This window comes from Plecotus auritus (genome assembly GCF_963455305.1).
Source record: "Plecotus auritus genome assembly, chromosome: 7".
Lineage (NCBI taxonomy): Eukaryota > Metazoa > Chordata > Mammalia > Chiroptera > Vespertilionidae > Plecotus > Plecotus auritus.
Window position 1 is genome coordinate 22,430,677 of NC_137774.1, and position 22,942 is coordinate 22,453,618.

A 22,942-nucleotide genomic window follows, 5' to 3' on the forward strand; every position below is an offset into this window, starting at 1 on the left:
AAACTCACAGTATTGATTAAGATATTGAGTATTTTTGGAAATTCGTCTTAAAACAGAAGTATTTTGGGTTAATGTAGCCTTATTGATAAATTAATGCATTTAGATTAGAAATTATCCCCATTTTCCAGGGTTTACCACCTCCTAGAAACTACTTGCTCCACATATCATTTCTAGCTCACAGCAAACAAACACACTTGAGTTTTCTAAAAAATAGAGATTTCCCAATAGCATGTAACATGGAACCTGAAAGCTGCAGAATTTAGTAACTTTTGCCAGTTTTCTCCTGTAACTTAATTTTGACATAATTTCAAATTTACACAAAAATTTGCAAGAATAGTACAATTCCCACATACCCTTCATCTAGATTCCCCAAGTGTTATCATTTTACCACAATGTTTTGTTTCATCTGTGTCTTTCTCTTTCTCTCCATGTATATGTATATATGTGTGTGTATATACACACATGAATACATATATACATAGTTCTTTTCTGAACTATTTAAGAGAGTGTTATAGACATGATTTCCCTTTGCCCCTAAATACTTTAGTGTATATTTTCTAAAATCAATGATAGTATCTTACATAACTATACTAAAATTATTAAAAATAGGAGATTAACATTGATACAGTAATATCTCAGTTTTCTTTAATCTGGAACAGTTCCTCAGTCTTTCTTTGTCTCTCATGACCTTGACATTTTTGACAAGTATAGGCCAGTTATTTTATAGACTCCATCAATTTGTGCTTATCTGATGTTTCCTCAGGATTAGTTTCAGGTTATGCATTTTTGGGAGGACCATCCAAGTGACATTGTTTTCTTCTTCATGTATCAGATCAGGAGGTACATGAGAGATAGATAGATATATATATATATATATATATATATATATATATATATATATATATATCTTTGTCCCATTACTGTTGATGTTAACTTTGATCACATGTGTAAGGTGGTGTCTGCCAGTTTTTATCCTGTTGAGGTTTTCCCTTTGTATTTAATAAGTATCATGAGAAGATATTTTGAGGTTACTTAAATATCTGGTCTCTCATCAAACTTTTCAGATATAGTTTTAGCATCCATTGATTCTTGCCTAAAACAATTAACTCTGATGGTTGTCAAGTGACTTTTCTTATTCCATCATGTCTACTTCATTTGTTATTTGGCATTCAGCTGTAATGAAGAGCTTTCCCGTGCCCTCCATTGAAAAAATTAATTTAAGACTTATTTATCTGTTTGTTGATTTATATCAGTGTGGACTCATGGATTCTAAGGTTATTCAGTGGGATATAACCCTTTATTAGCACTTATTTTGATACTCAAATTGTGCCATGCTTTTTAGAAGGCTGCTGCCAGGTTCTTCTAGTTTAAGAGTTATGAGGCTATGGGCATTCGCTAACTTGCAAAGATGGTTTTAATTATATACTAACATTTATCCACTTACAGGTAAAATGTTAGAGAAGCTTTAATCAAGATTTTTTTTTTAACTCGGGTCTGGAATCTATAAAAAATTTTAAGTTCATAGATATAAAACCTAGAATTCCAAAACTTACATATTTCACATAAGAGTGGAAACACTGTTAAAAATAGGATCCTGAGGTCTTAGTTTTAAAACTATAATTTTTAGAATCTGTTTTTTATTTTTAAGGTGCTGATGTCTTTTAATTATGGTTAAAAGGAAAGCACAGACCCTCTCATTAGAAGTGGGTTGGAAATAAAGATTGTTTTATTTCTAATGTGTTTTTTTTGTTTGTTTCTTTACAGGAGGAGAATTATTTATGCAGTTAGAAAGAGAGGGAATATTTATGGAAGACACAGCCTGGTAAGTGAAATTTTTATGGTTGCATGGATTCAGGTAATGTTAAAGCAAAGCCTTATTCCCACTGTGGGCAGCCAAATGACTCAATAAATTGTTGGGAGCCATTCAGTCACGCAGGACTTAAAGGGGGAGAAGCAGCTTTGGGAGTGGGCAGCTTTTGGAGGTCACATCATTCCTTTGCCTCCAGGCCTTGGGTGCAACGCTCTTCACACCAGTTCCTAACAGAACCATTCTCACTGGGGCTTTCTTTCCTTGAATTGGTAAGCTGTCTGCCTTGGTTGTGGGTGAGTTTGATTTTCCAGTGAAATTTTATGTGTGGAAGAATGGAAAGTATCAGCAATCACCACCTTTTTTTTAGACTTTCCAGTTCCCAAGGGGCAGTCTTAGGCAGGTGTTAAGCCTGCACGTATCATCCGTGGATTGATTTTATGGCCCGGATGGGATCTACCTTCCTATTTCTTCTGTACACATTCTTTTGTGAAATGATAGTACTGGGTAACAATAAATCAGTTGATCCTACACAATAATTGAATAGAAAACACTTAAATGTTTTTTCTACCTTAATTACCAAACTGCATTCCATTGTTTAATTTCAGGCCTTTTCTAACACAGAAGCTGCATTTAAGAGCCTTAGGGATGAAGTGCCCCTTTTTGGAGGAGGCTCTCTGAGCCATGTTGGAGGCTGTTTGGGGTCGTGCTGGCTGTGAAACTGCCTCAGTCCTCTAGGACACACCCTCTCCATCCTGGAGTAATCTGCAGGATTGCAACATTGTTATGCAGCCAGTATTGCAGTGCCTTGTGCTTTTCGAATCCAGACAGGGTTGACTCAGCCCTTTATTCTTTTGAGGTAGATAAATTTGAGTGTCACACAGTTTATAGTTGTGGGCTGTCTGGCAAGAGGGAGGGCAGATACTGTGGGCATATACTGTGTATAAATATGCAGCTTTATTAAGTAAGGGATGAATGGGCTTCTAAGGATCAGGTTACATGTAAGGTATCTTCTCAAACTAAGATTTGCTCTTTGAGAATAACAAAATTCTTATTTCCTATGGGATTTTAAAATTGGGGGTGGATGGGAGAAATTTGCTTTGATCTGAATGACTATTGGCCTAGTTCCTGCACAGATAGAACAAAACATGACTAGTAACAGTTTGGCATATTCTGGACTTCTTTGCAATTTTAGCAATATGTTCTAATGATGAAATAAAATATTTTATAGTTTCACGAAAAAGTGAAACATGTCTTCATGCCTTTTGGCAGCATCTTATGCCATCTCTTTCCTTAATATTCCTCCTGCCACTAATTTGGTCTTTGGTGTATGTCTATTTCTTCCAAGGTATTTTGCTCCATACATAAAACTGCTTTGAGTAGATTACTCTTTTTAATTTTTATTAAATCACTTTTGTTTCCAGCTTTTACTTGGCAGAAATTTCCATGGCTTTGGGGCATTTACATCAAAAGGGGATCATCTACAGAGACCTGAAGCCGGAGAATATCATGCTTAATCACCAAGGTGGAGATATACTGTAAACAATTCTATAGTAAATAACCATCCTAAAATCCTCCCACACAGGTCATGGTCATTTTCAAAGCCCCATATTCACATGTCTATTATTATATACATTCTTCCCTCAGAACTTAAATGACATCATGATACTTGCTGAGATTTAAATATTTAGGTATTTATGGTTGATGAGATTAAAGGGAGTTGAGGATAACTGGTCACTATACTACATTTTTTAAATTCTTACTCTTTATAGCTTATCATTTTTTAGAAATCCTTACATAAAATGTGGTGCGCCAAAGCCAGTCCAAACACAGATTTTAGTTTATTCCTTAAATTGGAAAGTGAATCTAACTTTACATATATTGGGTTTTCTTTAATGATGAAAATACATAATTATTAGAAGCAGTACTTTTATATGATAATTTTTATTAATGTTATAAAAAAAGGACAGGCTTAGAATTGAACCAAAATAATTGATGTAGCTTTGGAAATAAAATACTTAGTAGGCATCAGGTTATTCTTGCTGTTCAGTTGTAACAACAAACATAAAAATTATATATTAATATTCTGTACAGCTATAGGGCCTTGATTATAATCACATGCTGCTGCAGACAGTTTAGCTTATGTGAGAGTAATCTGGGCTGGGTAGACTTGGCAATTCAGTTCACTCACACTCCAAAGGAGCAACCAGCTAACCAGGATATCTGGGGGGCTGCTGATCCTTAAATGTGTACAAAGTGATGCTCAAGGTAGTTAACAGTTTTAAATCCTTAGGCAGAAAATGGTGTATGGACAACTGATGCCTGTATAAATGTTTCAAATTGTGCTTCCCCCCTACCTTTCTCCTTCGCCCCCCAATTTTCAGAGAGAGAAGAAGAGATAGAAAAAGAAATATCGGCCAGTTGCCTCCCATACACACCCTAACTGGGGATTAGACCTGAAACCTGGGCATGTGCCCTGACTGGAATCGAACCCATGACCTTTTGGTTATGAGACGATGCTCCAACCAACTGAGCCACACCGGTACCTTTCTTTTTTTCTTTTTTCTTTATTATTATTTTTTTTAATGGAGATCTACTATATTTAACCAAGTACAACATGGGAATATATGTGTATTTCCCTCCCTCCCAGTTCTGCACACATGGATATTGATTCTGAATTATAAAGCAAAGGATAGAATAGGGAAGTGACTAGTTAACTTATTTGATTCATAAGCTTGAGTGTGTCAGGTGGTTCTGTGAAAAGAAAGAGTAAAATACACATTTACATTTGAATCAACAGGCCATTGCCTTTTATTTTTTCTGAAATAAACCTGGAATAGTAGGGTCCCTGGGGTTGTTGAACCACTGGATATCTAGTGACAGTCCAGTAAAGCTGAACTTGAAATGAAATATCTTTGTAAGGTGGTGAGTTTATCACTTGCCTGAATCTGAGATGATGGTCCCATGTCATGTAGCAATTTCATTTCTTTTTCTGAACTGGTAGTATATTGGCAGAATGATTTAATTTGTTATAGTGACTTTTTGAGACCATTTTAAAAGTTTTCAAGTCACAGTAATAAAAGCTACATATATTTGAAGTATGGTGTCATACCTTTGTTTAAAAGGTGCAGAATGTCTTTATTAAGTTGGTGTGTTTAAACCAGACTTCACCAAGTTTTCCCAGAAATTACTTTCTCAGGATGGTAGATTCTAAATATAGGTGAAGCTAGTACCTTAGACAAGCCGTTTCACTCTTTTATTCTCCCCCCTCCCCCTTTCTAGATAGATATTATCATTGGCAAAAGATGAATCTGCCCTAACCTTAGAGTTAACATCCTATTTTATGGATGGCACCTCAGTAGTTCTTGATAACTTCAAAAAATTAAAGCAGAAAAAGTTAAATGGAAGGATAGATTATTATCTTGTATAATGTTTAAACACCATCTAAACCTTAGATTTCTCAGAATAACCATGCTGTAACCTTTCATTTGCAGGTCATGTGAAACTAACAGACTTTGGACTATGCAAAGAATCTATTCATGATGGAACAGTCACACACACATTTTGTGGAACAATAGAATACATGTGAGCTGCATGTTGAAAAAAATATAACTGGTTTGGGGGTAATAGCTATCTTTTACCTGGTTTAAGTAATAGTGTGCTAAATTTTCTGTAGCATCATTTGGCTTCATATTTTGTTTTAGGAACTCCTATTCAGATGATATGCAAATGGATGAATTTTGTGGGTATATTGTTTTTCTTTTTGTAGGGCCCCTGAAATCTTGATGAGAAGTGGCCACAATCGTGCTGTGGATTGGTGGAGTCTGGGAGCATTAATGTATGACATGCTGACTGGAGCAGTAGGTGCACAGTTAAAAGCTGCATGTGTTATGTATTGTCTGTGCTGAGTAATTATTAAATCACTATAGCAAGGTACCTTTTCTGTACTCCTTGAAAATATTACCAATGGAGTTATTTTTTAAAATTTAGCACAAAAAATGCTTTATTAGCAGTAAGTAACATGGGCCCCTGTACTTTTAAATCATTTTCATTGAAATGATCTGTATCATGGCAGTCCTCTGAAATAGATGTAAAATAGATATGGCGCTTATTTTATAAATGGAGAAAGTGAAGCATAAAATTACATAGATAATTACATTATCGCACAGTTAATGGTGGAATCTCAGTTCCTTTCAGGACATTGCTATTTCTTCTGTCCTGGTATTTAAAAACTACAGTCTTTAGCAGTCCTCATACATTTCTGACCTCTATGAATAACCAAGTAATTCAGGAAATGGATAATTCTGATATTTAAATTTTTATTTTTATATGCTAATTTTTCTCTCTTCTACTCTTAGCCACCATTCACTGGGGAGAATAGAAAGAAAACAATTGACAAAATCCTCAAATGTAAACTCAATTTGCCTCCCTACCTCACACAAGAAGCCAGAGATCTGCTTAAAAAGGTAGGGTTTTTAAATAGGCACTGAAATCATAAGCCTTAACTACTAGGATTTAAATAGAATTAAATATACATTTTGAATAAGAATCATGCACAGATATCGAATGAAAAAGTCTATAGATTTTGTAGGGAAAGTATAAATTTGTTTAAAGGTTTTGTTTTCTTTTTATCCCAAACAATATTGATTTTCCCAAGGCAAAATAGATAAGCAAATTCTATAAAGAAAAAATAATCAGTTTGACTAAGTAAGTTCATCAGTGTTTTTTACTTCTCTCTAAAGCTGCTGAAAAGAAATGCTGCTTCTCGTCTGGGAGCTGGTCCTGGGGATGCTGGAGAAGTTCAAGTAGGGACTGGCATGCTTGGGGTTGGAGGGGAAGATAATGCTAATGTTATGTATGTAGGTTGTATGTAGTTACTTACAAGTATTGCTTATTTTGTGATCAGTATGTTCAAGTAGCAGTGTCAATCCAGTGAAGTCTGTTTCCCTTGACTGTTGTTTCTGCTCTTTTTTTTCCAGGCTCATCCATTCTTCAGACATACTAACTGGGAAGAATTGCTGGCTCGCAAGGTGGAGCCCCCCTTTAAACCTCTGTTGGTATGTATACATGGAATCATATGATTTGAGGGACCTGGCACATTTTTAAAATAAAATCTCAGAGCAGTCAGAAACAATTTTTTTGTTGTTATTGTTAATCCTCACTCAAGGATATTTTTCCATTGATTTTTTAGAGAGAGTGGGAGGGAGAGAGAGAGAGAGAAACATCGATGTGAGAGAGCACATCAGTTGGTTGCCTCCCCATGCACCCCAACCAATGCCAGGGCTGGGGATTGAGCCTGCAACTGAGGTATGTCCCCTTGATTGGAATCGAACTCCAGACCCTTCAGTCTATCAGCCAATGCTTTATCCACTTAGTTAAACCGGCTAGGTCTCATTTTTTTGTTTTGTTTTGCTTAATTCAGCCCTATTTAAAATTAGATTTTCTGGGAATTTTTTTCTTCAGAATGTAAAATATGTTTTCTAGGATTGCAGCAACCAACTACCACAAACGTGGTGGCTTAAACCATAGAAATTTATTGTGTTACAGTTCTGGAGGCTAGAAATCTGAGATTGAGGTATTGGCAGAGTTGGTTCCTTCTGAAGGCTATGAGAGAGGCTCTGTTCCATGCCTTTCTCCTAACTTCTGGTGGTTTGCTGGCTGTCTTTGGCTTCCTTGGCTTGTAGACACATCACCTCAATCTCTGTCTTCATGTTCACATGGGATTCTCTTTGTGAGAATGTGCAAGTCTGTGCCCAAATTTTCCCGTTTTATAAGGACACCAGTCATACTGAATTAGGATACTCCCTGCTCCAGTATGACTTCTTCATAACTAATTACATCTGCAATGGTTTTCATTCCTAATAAGGTCATATTCTGAGTTACTGAGAGTTAGAGCTTCAACATATGAATGTTGGGGCGGGGGAGAGGGGAGTCAATTCAAACCATAATAATATGTTTATGAGTAAATGAGTTAGTGTGTTAGTTCTTGTTTTTCTACCACATCAGAATTAAAGAAAATGGTTTCTTTTTCTTTTCTTGGGATGAAGGTGGAGGAGGATAATGATGATAATTATTTGGTCCTTGGAGCACAAGGTGACTTGCTTTAAAATTTCAATATATATAATTGTAAGGAGGATAATTAGCCCTCATGTACCAACTGCTCAACTTCAAAAGTTGTCAGGTCATCTTGTTTAAACATAAACATGCTGTCATCACCATTAAAAAGCTGACAATTTCCTTTTATTTTATTTTATTTTATTTTTTCCTGTTGGTTTGCTTCAATAAGGATTCAATCAAGGCCTGTATAGTTTTGTTACTGTGGCTCTTAGGTTTCTTTCCATCTATAGATTCCCCCCTCTTAATTCCTCTCTTGAGGACTACTGGAAAAAACAACACTGGACCATTTGTTCTGTAGGGTCTCTCACATTTTGAATTTTAACTCAATAGTGTCATTGACCTTGTTCATCTGTTCCCGGTATTTCTGAAAACTGGTGGTTAGATTTAGATGCAGATCAGATTAAACTTTTGAGGTTGTATGTCTTGATCAGGAGACATATGTATATTTGTATTTCTTTTGTGATGTTAGTGGTCATTTGTCATTGTCTACATCACTGGTTCTCAGCCAGCGTCAGTATGGCAGTATCTGGAACAGGTTGTCACAACTTGGGAAGGGGGTGCTACTAGTACCTAGGAATAGAAGCCAGAGATGCTCCAAATATTATTTTTTTAAAATTTAATCTTTATTGTTCAGTTTATTACAGTTGTTCCTCTTTTTTTCCCCCATAGCTCTCCTTCACCCGGTTTCCACCCCACCTCATGCCCTTACCCCTCCCCCCACTGTCCTTGTCCATTGGTGTAAGATTTTTGTTCAGTCTCTTTCCACATCCCCCACACCCCCTTACCGCCAAGAATTGTCAGCCCACTCCCTTTTTATGCCTCTGATTCTATTATATTCACCAGTTTATTCTGTTCATCAGATTTTTTAAAAAATATTTTATTGATTTTTTACAGAGAGGAAGGGAGAGGGATAGAGAGTTATAAACATCGATGAGAGAGAAACATCGATCAGCTGCATCCTGCACACCCCCTACTGGGGACGTGCCCGCAACCAAGGTACATGCCCTTGACCGGAATCGAACCTGGGACCTTTCAGTCCGCAGGCTGACGCTCTATCCACTGAGCCAAACCAGTTTTGGCCATCAGATTTTTTATTCACTTGATTTTTAGATTCAATTGTTGATAGATATGTATTTGTTGTCACTTTGTTGTTCATAATTTTTATCTTTACCTTTTTCTTCTTCCTCTTCTTAAAGAATACCCTTCAGCATTTCATATAATACTGGTTTGGTGGTGATGAACTCCTTTAGCTTTTTCTTATCTGTGAAGCTCTTTATCTGCCCTTCAATTCTAAATGATAACTTTACTGGGTAGAGTAATCTTGGTTGTAGGTTCTTGCTATTCATCACTGTTAATATTTCTTGCCACTCTCTTCTGGCCTGCATAGTTTCTGTTGAGAAATCAACTGATAGTTGTATGGGTACTCCCTTGTAGGTAACTAACTGTTTTTCTTTTGCTGCTTTTAAAATTCCCTCTTTGTCTTTTGCCCTTGGCATTTTAATTATGATGTGTCTTGGTGTGGTCCTCTTTGGATTCCTCTTCTTTGGGGTTCTCTGCACTTCCTGGACTTGTAAGTCTATTTCATTCACCAGGTAGGGGAAGTTTTCTGTCATTATTTCTTCAAATAGGTATCTTGCTCTCTCTCTTCTTCTGGCACCCCCATAATTCGGATGTTGGTACGCTTGAGGTTGTCCCAGAGGCTCCTTACACTATCTTCATATTTTTTGATTCTCTTTTTGCTTTTCCAGTTGAGTGTGTTTTGCTGCTTTGTATTTCAAATCCTTGACTTGATTCTTGGGATCCTCTAGTCTGCTGTTGGATCTCTGTATATTATTCTTTATTTCAGTCAGTGTATGCTTAATTTCTGATTGGTCCTTTTTCATATCCTTGAGGGTCTCATTAAATTTCTCAGAGGTTTCTAGAAGATTCTTGAGTAACCTTATAACCGTGGTTTTGAATTCTATACCCAGTAGTTTGCTTTCCTCCATTTCTTTCATTTGTGACATGTTTCTTTGTCTCTGAATTTTGGCTGCTTCCCTGTGTTGATAGAGTGGCTTTGTGTGCTAGGTGTCCCATAGGGCCCAGTGGCTCAGCCTCCCCAATTCCTGAGGTGGACACTCTTGGTGCACCCCTTTGTGGGCTCTGTGCACAGTCTTGTAGTTCAGCCTTGATTACTTTTGGTATCACTGGGAGGAAATGACCTCCAAGTCAATTGGCTGTGAGGATTAGCTGTGTCTACAATGGGAGAATTGCTGTGCTGGAGACACCCTTATGGGGCAGGACTTGCTTCAGTGGGGCTTTGGTGCTCACTGAGTCTGCCCCTTGAGTGTGTCGCTTATGGATATGAAGAGTTTAAATCTGGTGTCATCTCACACTGACCACTGGGTACACTGGCTCTTGGACCTCCAAGGAGGTGCAAAGTCAGCCACTGCCTGAGGCCACCCAGCAGGAGATACAGAGAGATCTGCAGATTCCTATTCTTTGTTTGGGGTTTGGAGGTGCCCAGATGAGGCCCAGCTGTGAAGCAATGCAGGCTGCCGCTGCAGGGCCTTAGGCCTTCTTTTGGATGCTTTGGAGCTCTCTGACCCAGCTGCAGTTTGTGAGGTTTTAGTTTGCAAGAGGGACAGGCCATTCATATGCAAAAGCCGCTATGCACAGCTTGGGTGGGGTTATAAATTGGGTGGGGCGGGGTCTCAGGGAATCACCAGGGTGGAGCAAACAGCAATGGCTACCAGTCCGCCCTGCCCTGGAGAGGTCCCCAGGTCTCTGTGTCCTGCGGCCCCGTGCAGGAACAATGACCACTGCGAGCACCTCTGAGAGAAAGCCACCCTCACATTCCTGCCCGGTGCCAGACAGTCCAATTTCTCTCCGTATGAGTCTGGGTCCCCAGAGTCTCACCCGGAACTGGAGTTCAGAGCAATTGGGAGCTTGTATCCCCCTCCTGATTGGAAAAAAAAACACGGCGCATCCAGTTGCCAGCCTGCCTCCGTGCCGCTGCACTTCTGCACCTCTGCACCCCCTGCCAATCTCAATGTGCTTTTTTCTTTTCTTCTAGTTGTAGAACTTCCACTCAACCAGGTTTCTTGTGGTTCTGGATGATATTTGTTTTGTCTTTTAGTTGGAGTTTTGATGTGGTTGTGAGAGGCAGCAAGTACAGGTGTTTACCTATGCTGCCATCTTGGTTGTTCCTCCCAAATATTCTATAATGCACAGGACAGCCCTCTATAAGAATTCAGGCCCAAAGTGTCAATAGTGCTAAGGTTGGGAAACTCCTGCCTAGTTCCAGGATTTCATTAGGGGTTTGTAAAATGGTTTTATTATAATATTGTTATTCATTCTTTACTGGAATTCTTCCATAAGAAGAAACTCTTTACATCAGTTGCTTGGTTACCTGAAGTACAGTTCATACAGGAAAAGCTGGATATGTGGCCTTTTTCAAAATAATGAATTAGTTTCCTAACATCTTCCAAATTGACCAATGAATTATGTGATTTTTAAATGTAGTGCAATAATCAACTCATGTCTTTGAATATGTTTGTGTTTCACCCGGCCTCTGCAGCTCAGTGGTTGAGTGTCGACCTATGAACCAAGAGGTCATGGTTCAATTCCTAGAAGGGCACATGCCTGGGTTGTGGGCTCAGTCTCCAGTGTGGGGTATACAGGAGGCAGCCAATCAATGATTCTCTCTCATCATTGATGTTTCTATCTTTCTCTCCCTCTTCCTTCCTCTCTGAAATCAATAAAAATGTATTTAAAAAAACATATTTGTGTTTCAGTCCATTGCAGTTTTTTGAAATTGGTGTTCAGCTTTTGAGAATTATTTAAGACTTTTTGCTTTTATAAAAGACACAACCACGTACTCTGATGTATCAGAAAGAAGGCTGTAATGCATTTGATATGTATAATTATAATATAGACTACTTACCATTTTCTAATCATTTTTTTTATAAAGCAATCTGAAGAGGATGTGAGTCAGTTTGATTCAAAGTTTACACGTCAGACACCTGTTGACAGCCCAGATGACTCGACTCTCAGTGAAAGTGCCAACCAGGTCTTTCTGGTAAGTTACAGAATTTCCATGTAGACATAGGAAATTTAAGTATGAGGATGGGCCCTTTTCAATAAGAAAATTCAATTTTTTTTAGATGTCAGTTCTCTTTTTATTTTTACAAATTTTTTAAAAATAAATCTTTATTGTTCAGATTATTACAGATGTTCCTCTTTTGCCCCCCATAGCTCCACTCCAACTGATTCCCCCCCCCATGCCCTTACCCCCGCCACTGTCCTCATCCATAGGTGTAAGATTTTTGTCCAATCTCTTACTGCACCCCTCACGCTCCCTTCACCCTGAGAATTGTCAGTCCACTCCCTTTCTATGCCCCTGATTCTATTATATTCACCAGTTTATTCTGTTCATTAGATTTTTTATTGACTTGATTTTTAGATTCACTTGTTGATAGATAGTATTTCCTGTCACTTTGTTCATAATTTTTATCTTTACCTTTTTCTTCTTCCTCTTCTTAAAGAATACCCTTCAGCATTTCATATAATACTGGTTTGGTGGTGATGAATTCCTTTAGCTCATTCTTGTCTGTGAAACTCTTTATCTGACCTTCAATTCTAAATGATAGCTTTGCTGGGTAGAGTAATCTTGGTTGTAGGTTCTTGCTATTCATCACTGTTAATATTTCTTGCCACTCCCATCTGGCCTGCATAGTTTCTGTTGAGAAATCAGCTGACAGTCGTATGGGTACTCCTTTGTAGGTAACTAACTGTTTTTCTCTTGCTGCTTTCAAGATTCTCTCTTTGTCTTTTGCTCTTGGCATTTTAATTATGATGTGTCTTGGTGTGGTCCTCTTTGGATTCCTTTTGTTTGGGGTTCTGTGCGCTTTCTGGACTTGTAAGTCTACTTCTTTCACCACGTAGGGGAAGTTTTCAGTCATTATTTCTTCAAATAGTTTTTCAGTATCTTGCTCTCTCTCTTCTTCTGGCACCCCCATAATTCGGATGTTGGTACGCTTGAAGTTGTCCCAGAGGCTCTTTACACTATCTTCATATTTTTTGATTCTTTTTTTTTGTTTTTCTGGTTAGGTGCTTTTTGCTTCCTCATATTTCAAATCTTTGGTTTGATTCTTGGGGTCCTCTAGTCTACTGTTGGATTTCTGTATATTATTCTTTATTTCAGACAACGTATGCTTAATTTCTGACTGGTCCTTTTCCATTTTTTTGGCATTCTCTTTAAGATCCTTGAAGGTCTCACTAAGTTCCTCGGAGGTCTCACTAAGTTTCTTGGCGGTTTCTAGAAGATTCTTGAGTAACCTTATAACTGTGGTTTTGAACTCTATATCCAGTAGTTTGCTTTCCTCTATTTCTTTCATTTGTGACATGTTTCTTTGTCTCCGCATTTTGGCTGCTTCCCTGTGTTGATGGAGTGGCTTTGTGTTGTAGGTGACCTATAGGGCCCAGTGGCTCAGCCTCCCCAATCACCTGAGGCGGACACTGTTGGTGCACCCCTTTGTGGGCTGGGTGCACAGTCTTGTTGTAGTTAAGCCTTGATTGCTGTTGGTATCAGTGGGAGGAATTGACCTCCAAGCCAATTGGCTGTGAGGATCAGTTGTGTCTACAATGGGAGAACTGCTGTGCTGGAGATACCCTTATGGGGCAGGACTTGCTTCAGTGGGGCTTTAGTGCTCACTGAGTCTGCCCCTTGAGTGTGTCCCTTATGGAAGTGAAGAGTTTAAATCTGGTGTCATCTCACACTGACCACTAGGTACACTGGCTCCTGGATCTTCACGGAGGTGCAAGTCAGTACTGTCTGAGGCCACCCAGCAGGAACTCAGCGAGATCTGCAGATTTCTCCTCTTTGTTTGGGGTTTGGAAGTTTTGGGGATGTCTGACCCAGCTGCAGATTGTTAGGTTAAGCTGAGGAAGGGCATGCCATTCATATGCAAAAGCCACTGCGCACAGCTCGTGTGGGTTTGTAAATTGGGTGGGATGGGGTCTCAGGGAATCCCTAGGGCGTGGCAACCAGCGATGGCTGCCAGTCAACTGTCTCCGTGTCTCCGGGTCCCTGCATCCTGCGCCCCAGCGCAGTAAACAGTGATTCCTGCGCGCACCTCCGTGAAAAAGCCACCCTCACTTTCTGACCCGATGCCAGACAGTCCAGTTTCTCTCCGTAGGAGTCTGGGTCCCCAGAGTCTCGCCGGAAACGAGTTCAGAGCAGTTGGGAGCTTGTATCACCCTTCCCAATTAAAAAAAACAGCGCACGCATTCGCCAGCCTGATTCCTGCGTGTCCGTACCTCTGCTTTTCCACGGCTCTGCACCTCCTACACAGTCTCAATGAGCTTTTTTCTTTCCTTCTAGTTGTAGAACTTCTACTCAGCCAGCTTTCCCGTGATTCTGGGTGATAGTCGTTTTGTCTTTTAGTTGTCGTTTTGGTGTGGTTGTGAGAGGTAGCACATACAGGTGTATACCTTATGCCTCCATCTTGGTTTTTCTCAAGAAAATTCAGTTTGCTTGCTTTGCAGTTTCATGTAGATAACCTGAGGTGCTATTTTTTAAAGTTATTCCCTTAATTTAATAACTTACTGATGTTAGAAAATTGATTCTCATAATCCAACATTCTATTTTAGCAATTACAGTAGGAGCATATGGTTGGTTTTCAGAGTGTCTGATTCCTTTTTTGGATAGGCCACTGACTTAAGATGATATTTGGCTCAGCAAATCATCTGAAAGCGACACAGCCATAGAAGTAGGCAAAGAGCTCATTGTAACTATTTTATTCCTGAAACAGACTTTTGGTACTCTTCACATAAGTCTAAAGGGGATTTTTAACCTGTTAATTGTGACTACTTGACATCAAAATATATAGGTTCATATATGATAGTTAATAGATTAATCTTTATTGATTAAGTATCTGTATTGATTTATACCTTATCTCAGATAGAAAAGCAAAGCTTTTAGATTTTGATAAAAATGATAATTTAGCCCTAACCGGTTTGGTTCAGTGGTTAGAGCGTCGGCCTGTGGACTCAAGGGTCCCAGGCTCGATTCCGGTCAAGGGCATGTACCTTGGTTTCGAGCACATACCCAGTAGGGAGTGTGCAGGAGGCAGCTGATCGATGTTTCTCTCTCATCGATGTTTCTAGCTCTCTATCCCTCTCCGTTCCTCTCTGTAAAAAATCAATAAAATATATTTAAAAAATGATAATTTAATCTGATACACATCATTGCATATTATTTTGCCTAAGTATCATATATGCTTATGTTTATTTTATTACTAAAGTGTAACATGAACATTTACCTCTTTCCTTTTTTGTTATACTTTGTCATTTGATTTTGGACCATTGTTAGAGGGAGTGGAATATGGGAAAAGCAATCATTTGGAAGTTGGTTTTTTCCCTGTTTGTTTCCAACTTCACTGAATTTGTCACTCAATTATCCAACTTTTTTTTGTACTGCTCATGCTCACAGTATTAACACAAAGTATGTACATTTTGGGGTGGAGGTTAAGTTTTAAAAGTAGCATGGAGTACAAAAATTGTGTATGTTCAAAATTACTCTTTTTTTGTTGTTGTTAATCTTCACCAGAGAATATTTTTTCCATTGATCATTTATTTATTTATATTTAGAGAGAGTGGAAGGGAGAGAGGGTGGAGACTGAGAGATAGAAACAGATGAGAGAGAAACATCATTGATCGACTGCCTCTTGCACACCCCCTGGGTATGTGCCCTGACAGGGAATTGAACCATGACTTCTGGTTCCTAGGTCTACGCTCAACCACTGTGCTACACTGGCCAGGCTAAAGTAGCGCTCCTTAAAAAGTTAATAAGAAATAGTTACATTCACTTACCTGGAGATTGGAGTTATTGCAACTTCAGTTCAATAAGTATTTAAGTTCCTATCTCAGAATTAAAGGAAATTCAAAGATGATCAAGGCACAGCCTAGTCCTCTTGGTAGTTACAGCTTTAGCCACTAGAACATGTCAGGAAATGTCCTCTGAATTCCATACGTGGCTATCACAAAGTATATGCTCTACAGAATTGCTCCTCACACTTTAGGACCTCACCCAGACTTTATTAAAATTTTTTATTTGTAACCAATGGACACAAGACACTGGGGGGGTGGGATGAGGGTATGCGACAGGGGGTAGGGGAGGCTGGGGGAAAGTCAATGGGGGAAAAAAGATATATGTACTACTATATGTAATACTTTAAACAATTTTAAAAAAATAAAATAAATTAAAAAAACTTTTTATTTGTAACTCATAAGGCTGTTTCATAGGTGACTGGAATAATAAATAGAAGAGGACTGGTTGTTAAAGAGATGAACACTGACAGCAAGAGAAATGACAGTTGATAGCTTAATAGCAAGATCCAAGAAAGAACTAAAGCTAATAAAACTGCATATTGCCAATTACAATTGAAAGTTTTCACAATGCTGACACTTATTCATCAAGAAACTACCAAATCTATCTGACACTGGGGTAAAACCAGAAAAATCACATGTGCTAAGTTAGAGAATTCTATTTTTATGTTGGCCTAATAATGAGAAACTGTTTTTGGGGTTAATAATCTTAGGTGCTTATATGCATGTGGCTAGAAACACTAGAATTTTCTTTGCATTTTTCTTGGTATTTACATCTTAATATGGAGCTTACATTTACCTGTTTTGTTCTACTTTCAATAGAGTGGAATTTGTTTGCTGGCATATGGGGCTCAATAGAATTCTTTCTTGAAGTCTGTGCCTCAAGAAATGGCTGGAAAGAAGTTAACAGATGTGAAATAAGATTGAGGCGATTGGAGAGTATATAGATTAATGATTTTAGGGATGCATAATTGTGTTGGTGTGTTAGAGACTGAACAATCACATTTTCTTTTCTTTTTTTTTAAAATATATTTTTATTGATCTCAGAGAGGGAGGGAGAGGTAGAGAGAGATAGAAACATCAATGATGAGAGAGAATCACTGATTGGCTGCCTCATGTTTGCCCCCCTACTGGGGATCGAGCCCACAACCCGGGCATGTGTCCTTGACCGGAACCGAACCCGGGACCCCTCAGTTCGCAGGCCATTGCTCCGAGCCAAACCAGCTAGGGCTCACATTTTCTTGATGTGTATGACAAATGACCTTCTGTAGTCCACTATTACTATCTTTCAGGGTTTTACATATGTGGCTCCATCTGTACTTGAAAGCGTGAAAGAAAAGTTTTCCTTTGAACCAAAAATCCGATCACCACGAAGATTTATTGGCAGCCCACGAACACCTGTCAGGTATTCAGACTTTGTTACTTTCACCTTCCTTCCTTCCTTCTTTCCTTCCTTCCTTCCTTCCTTCCTTCCTTCCTTCCTTCCTTCCTTCCTTCCTTCCTTCCTTCCTCCCTCTCTCTCTTTCTTTCTTTCCCTTCCTTCCTTCCTTCCTTCCTTCCTTCCTTCCTTCCTTCCTTCCTTCCTTCCTTCCTACCTACCTACCTACCTACCTACCTACCTACCTACCTACCTAGAAGAGCACTGCTTACGAAATTTATGCCAAGTTACATTAACGAAAGACCTGGCCTCATATTCTCTTTGATTGACATATGCACAGCATCTGTACCTTCTTATATTGTAAGTGACTACTCTGTACTAATCTGATAATAAGCTATATACCTTCCTTCCTAAAAGTAAACAGCTGTCCTCTTTACCCATTCATTCAACATCTCTGTGTGCCAAGAGCTCTGCTGCATGCTGGAGCACATGATTAACACAGGAATTGTCCTTGATGAAGTTTATAATTTAGTGAGAGGGAGTCACAGTAAGCAAAGAAGGAAATACAAGAAATATATAATTGTGAGTAGTACCAAGTGCCATACGGGGATGGGCGGAAGAATGTGTTGGTAGAGAGCAAAGAATAACGAGGGGTCACGTATTCATGGTGGTGAGAGAAAGGCCTCCCTGGTGAAGTAGGTCTAGGAATGAAGAGAAAGTGCTAGCCATACAAAAATTAAAAGTACAAGGTGTAACAGGTAGAAGAACAGCTTGTGCAAAAGCCTTAAGGGAGGAAAAAACATGGCCTTTTTTCAGAAATGAAAGGGAGGTCAGTGTTCCTGAAGTGTGGTGAGTGAGGAATAGAAATGGCAAAGTTTTAGAGAAGTATTTTATTTTATTTTATTAAATATTTTTTTAATATATTTTATTGATTTTTTACTGAGAGGATGGGAGAGGGATAGAGAGCTAGAAACATCGATGAGAGAGAAACATCGATCAGCTGCCTCCTGCACACCTCCTACTGGGGATGTGCCCGCAACCAAGGTACATGCCCTTGACCGGAATCGAACCTGGGACCTTTCAGTCCGCAGGCTGACGCTCTATCCACTGAGCCAAACCGGTTAGGGCAGTATTTTATTTTAAATGCAATGGGAAGCTGTTTTAAGTGGGGAAGTAAAATGTGTTGTTTTGGAAAAACAAAAACACTAAGTATCATTGAGTGTTTTACTGGGACAATTAGAAAGATGAAGAGACTAGTTGGGAAACTGGCAGTTAGTCTAGGGGAGATAATTCAACTTTCGCCTTTGTGCTAATCCACACAAAAATAAAATTAAATGAAAATAAATGTCTTATTACCCCACTCCCTTTAAATGCAAAGAAAATTTTTTGTTGTTGAGATAATCCGTAAGACAAATGAATGATAGCTCTTCCTTGTCTTAAAGCCCAGTCAAATTTTCTCCTGGGGATTTCTGGGGAAGAGGTGCTTCAGCCAGCACAGCAAATCCTCAGACACCGGTGGAATACCCAATGGAAACAAGTGGAATAGAGCAGATGGATGTGACGATGAGTGGGGAAGCTTCAGCCCCACTTCCAATACGACAGCCGAACTCCGGGCCATACAAAAAACAAGCTTTTCCCATGATCTCCAAACGACCAGAGCACCTGCGTATGAATCTATGACAGAGCAATGCTTTTAATGAATTTAAGGCAAAAAAAGGTGGGGAGAGGATTTATGATTATCCTTCAGGGTGAAACAAGAAGACTGAAAAGGACAGTCTCGAAGAGTCAATGTCGTTACATAGAACACTTTGGACAGGAAAAATAAACCTGGATTTTTAAAAATCAATCAATGGTGCAAAAAAAAAAAAACTTAAGCAAAATAGTATTGCAGAACTCCGAGGCACATCAATTAATTGATTCCTAGCAACATCTTCTCAACATTATCAAGGATTTTCATGTTGATGGCTCAAAACTGACAGTATTAAGGATAGGATGTTGCTTTTGAATCACTGTTGAGTTCTGATTTGTGTCAAGGAAGGGTTATCCTTTCACTAGGCAAAGTATGAAATTGCCTGTCATACTTGCAACCAAGGACAAATTAGCATGCAAGCTTGGTCAAACTTTCCAGCAACATGGAATCAAAGACAAACTTATCAATTGATGTTTTACGTGCAAACAACCCGAATCTTTTTTTTATATAAATATATATTTTTCAAATAGACTTTTGATTCAGCTCATCATGGAAAACATCCCAAACTTCAAATCTGAAATTTTTGGTTGGTGTGAAGAAAGCTAGACAAGTTCTGTTTCTTCTCTTGGTGAAATAATAAACATGCAAATGAATCATTGTTAACCACAGCTGTGGCTCGTTTGAGGGATTGGGGTGGACCTGAGGTTTATTTTCAGTAACCCAGCTGCAACATCTGTAATACTAGAAAAAATATATATTTAATCATTTCTATTGGCAGTACTGTTACGTGCTAAGCTTAACTGGAAGCCTTGGAACGGGCATACGTTGTATGTCCTACATTTCATCCTTGTCCTGGGCCTGCGTTGCACTTGGAAAGATATCGCCACCTGTTCTTATACCAGTATTTGGTTCAAGACACCAAATGTTTTCAGCCTGTGGCTGAAGGAGGTCAGAACAGAGTCAGGATAAATGCGTATTGAGGGCGGCAAAATGAGGGAAATGGGGAGATTCAGGGAAGATGGTGTTGCCATATGTCTAATCTCTTCACAGCAAATTGGTAAGGTTTTAAGTTTTACTTTTTACTGTTTTTGCTGTCTACCTTCCTTACGTTTTTTCCCTCAACAGTTTTCAAAGGAAAAAGGTTATTTTCTCCTATACTGGGGCTACATTTTTTTATTGTAAAAATATTTGATGGCCTTTTGATGAATGTCTTCCACGGTGAATAAGAAAACTTAGTGGCTTAATTTAGGAAATATGCTAACAAGACACTATGTTTTTGAAATTGTAACAAAATCTACATAAGTGATTTACTGGTACAAAGAATAAAAATAAAGGTAACTTTACCTTTCTTAAATACTTCCTGCCTTAAAGAGAGCATTTCCATGACTTTAGCTGGTGAAAGGGTTTAATATCTGCAGAGCTTTATAAAAATATATTTCAGTGCATACTGGTATTATAGATGATCATGCAGTTGCAGTTGAGTCTTACCACCCTTTTTTGTCTTTTATAATGTCTTAGTCTGAGTGTGCAAAGTCAATTTGTAATATTTTGCAACCCTATGATTCTTTTTTAAATAGATGCTGCTTGCTATGTTCTCCAAACCTTTTTGAGCCATAGGATCCAAGCCATAAAATTCTTTATGCATGTTGAATTCAGTTAGAAAAAAGCAAAGCTTTGCGTATTTAAATGACAATTCAAGTGAGAGGAGATGATTTTGCTTAATGGCATTAAGCAAAAACAGATCCATGAAAAAATGATTGGAAATATACCTTTTCAGTTGTGGCAATAAATGAAAGAATTGATATAGTTCATCTTTGAACAGAAAGCTGTTTGTTTTTAAATCACCCCCTCTAATCCCCCCTTTCCCATTATTGCAGTAGCCTACTGAGTACTTTGTAACTGTAGCTAATAAATTAGAAGATACAAATAATGATAAGGCAGAAATTGTATTTAAAGTGCAGATATTTGTTCTCTGACAGTTTATGATATCTGGAAAAACTGACCCCAAAAAGCTGTGGTGATATGTAGAGACTCTATTTCAGACAGTATATGGCTTGTAATACTTTGGATATTTGTTTCCAAATATATTTACTAACTGTAGTGTTGACTGCCTGACCAAATTCCAACAAAATTTTTACACCAAAATATTCCTCCTCAGTTCTACTTGCTACTAACATATGCACTGTGATAGGCTGGCTATAAACACCCCATAGTTAAACCATTTTCATAATTAGTACTGCCAGCAATAGTGGCAACCTGCAACTTTTCTGCATAAAAAGCATTAATTGCACATCTACCATCTATACAAATACAATTTTCCAAGTTAACATTAAGGGAAATTAATTTCCTATGCTGTGGCAGGTTTATTGAGAAAATTGTTTCATTAAAAGGATATCCCTGCTAAGACTGTGAAAACATGTCAAGTGCCACATTAGTGTCACAGACAGAAAGCACACACCTATGCAATATGGCTTACCCTATATTTATTTGTAAAAATCCAAGCATAGTTTAAAATATATGATGTCAATATTACTAGTCTGGAATTTCTAAGAGGGTTCTTTATGATTCTTCCAGGTAAGTGTATAAAAGAGATTAAGTGCTGTTTTTGTTTCATCACCTGATTATTTTCTTTAAAGTCAGCTATTACAGGATATTTTTTAATTTTATATACATGCTGTTTTTTAATTCAAATATAGTCACTGAGAACTGAAGTTTACTAATTCTGATTTTATAAGGTTTGTAGCATTACAGAATAAACTGGGATTTATAAACCAGCTGTGATTAACAATGTAAAGTATTAATTATTGAACTTGAACCAGATTTTTTAGAAAATTAAATTCTTTTCCCCTTTATGGTCTTAACTACCTTGAATCCTTCAAGAAGGATTTTTCCATGCTATTATGTGTTTTTTTTTGAGATAGAAGATAATGAGGGTGGGGTGGGGGAAGAATGCATGTATGATGCTCCATAAATTCAACATTCTTTAAGTAATAAATGATTATAAAGAAGATGCATCTTCAATAGTGTTAATATACTGAGCCTTGGATTTTTATTATTTAATATAGGACCTAACTATTTTGGTAACTTAGTCATATGGTTCCTAGCTTACAAGGGCTAGATCTAAGATTATTCCCATGAGAAATGTTGAATTTATGAAAAATGGATTTTGAGACTTTGAAAATGGTTCATTTCTCAAATAAGTAACATCAGTGTCCAAACATTTACCTTTTTTCATAAGTGTAGACACTAGGCAAGCTGGACAAACCAATCCTAAAAGTATTTGTCACACCGTGTCCTGTAGTCTGTTGCTGGTTAATATAAAACTTTTATTGTGTGATTCTTAATTTACCACTACAGCACAAGTATTATCTCAGTGGATTATCTGAAGTAATACCTGCAAGATGGGTTCATATGTGTTTGCTCTTTAAACTATTATGTTTTTTCCTATCCCAAGTTGGCTTTGCATCTATCAGAGTAAATAAATTCTTCAGCTGCCTTATTAGGAGTGCTATGAGGATAACACCTTTTCTGCTTTTCATCTTGTATTTAGTTTACTGTATTAAGTATTTGATTTCAGAATGAATGAATGTAAATAGAAATTAAATGCAAATTTGAATGAACAGAATATAGAAGTGATTTTTTTTTATTATCCTAAGATAGGAAGAAATAACTATCAGGTGCATAAATGGTTTCAATAATTTTTTCATTAACATGCCAGATATGTTCAGGTTATCATATTTAATAAATTACAGTTGACCCTTGAACACCATGGGTTTGAACTGCACGTGTCCACTTACTTACATGCAGAATTTTTTTCAATAAATACATTTGGCCCTCTGTATCCATGATGCGAAGGGCCAGCTGTAGAGTCAAAAGTTGTATGTGGATTTTGAATGGAAGGATTGTTGGTACCCCCAAACCTCACATTGTTCAAGGATTAACTCTATATGTGAGGAATGACAGTTATAAAACTGTTTCTGCTGAGAAGTTGAAGCTACTTAAATACATAACAAATTTTAGTACTAGTGTTATATATTAGTTACACATCTGTGATTTTCCAAGTTGAATTGGTTGCTTATTT

At 37.9% G+C, this 22,942-nt stretch overlaps 1 protein-coding gene across 2 annotated transcripts in view; it reads left to right on the forward strand.

Annotated features, from left to right (window-relative positions):
* RPS6KB1 (ribosomal protein S6 kinase B1) overlaps positions 1-22,479 on the forward strand; it is a 42,817-nt gene extending 20,338 nt beyond the window's left edge. For both annotated transcript variants that reach the window (XM_080680726.1, XM_080680727.1), the window contains exons 6-15: positions 1,765-1,822; positions 3,232-3,332; positions 5,302-5,392; positions 5,577-5,667; positions 6,166-6,273; positions 6,550-6,612; positions 6,787-6,864; positions 11,877-11,984; positions 17,086-17,198; positions 18,614-22,479. In XM_080680726.1, the coding sequence (XP_080536852.1) occupies positions 1,765-1,822; positions 3,232-3,332; positions 5,302-5,392; positions 5,577-5,667; positions 6,166-6,273; positions 6,550-6,612; positions 6,787-6,864; positions 11,877-11,984; positions 17,086-17,198; positions 18,614-18,851 (1,049 nt within the window). In that variant the 3' untranslated portion in view covers positions 18,852-22,479. The remainder of the gene's footprint in view (positions 1-1,764; positions 1,823-3,231; positions 3,333-5,301; positions 5,393-5,576; positions 5,668-6,165; positions 6,274-6,549; positions 6,613-6,786; positions 6,865-11,876; positions 11,985-17,085; positions 17,199-18,613) is intronic.
* Positions 22,480-22,942: the final 463 nt, after the last annotated feature.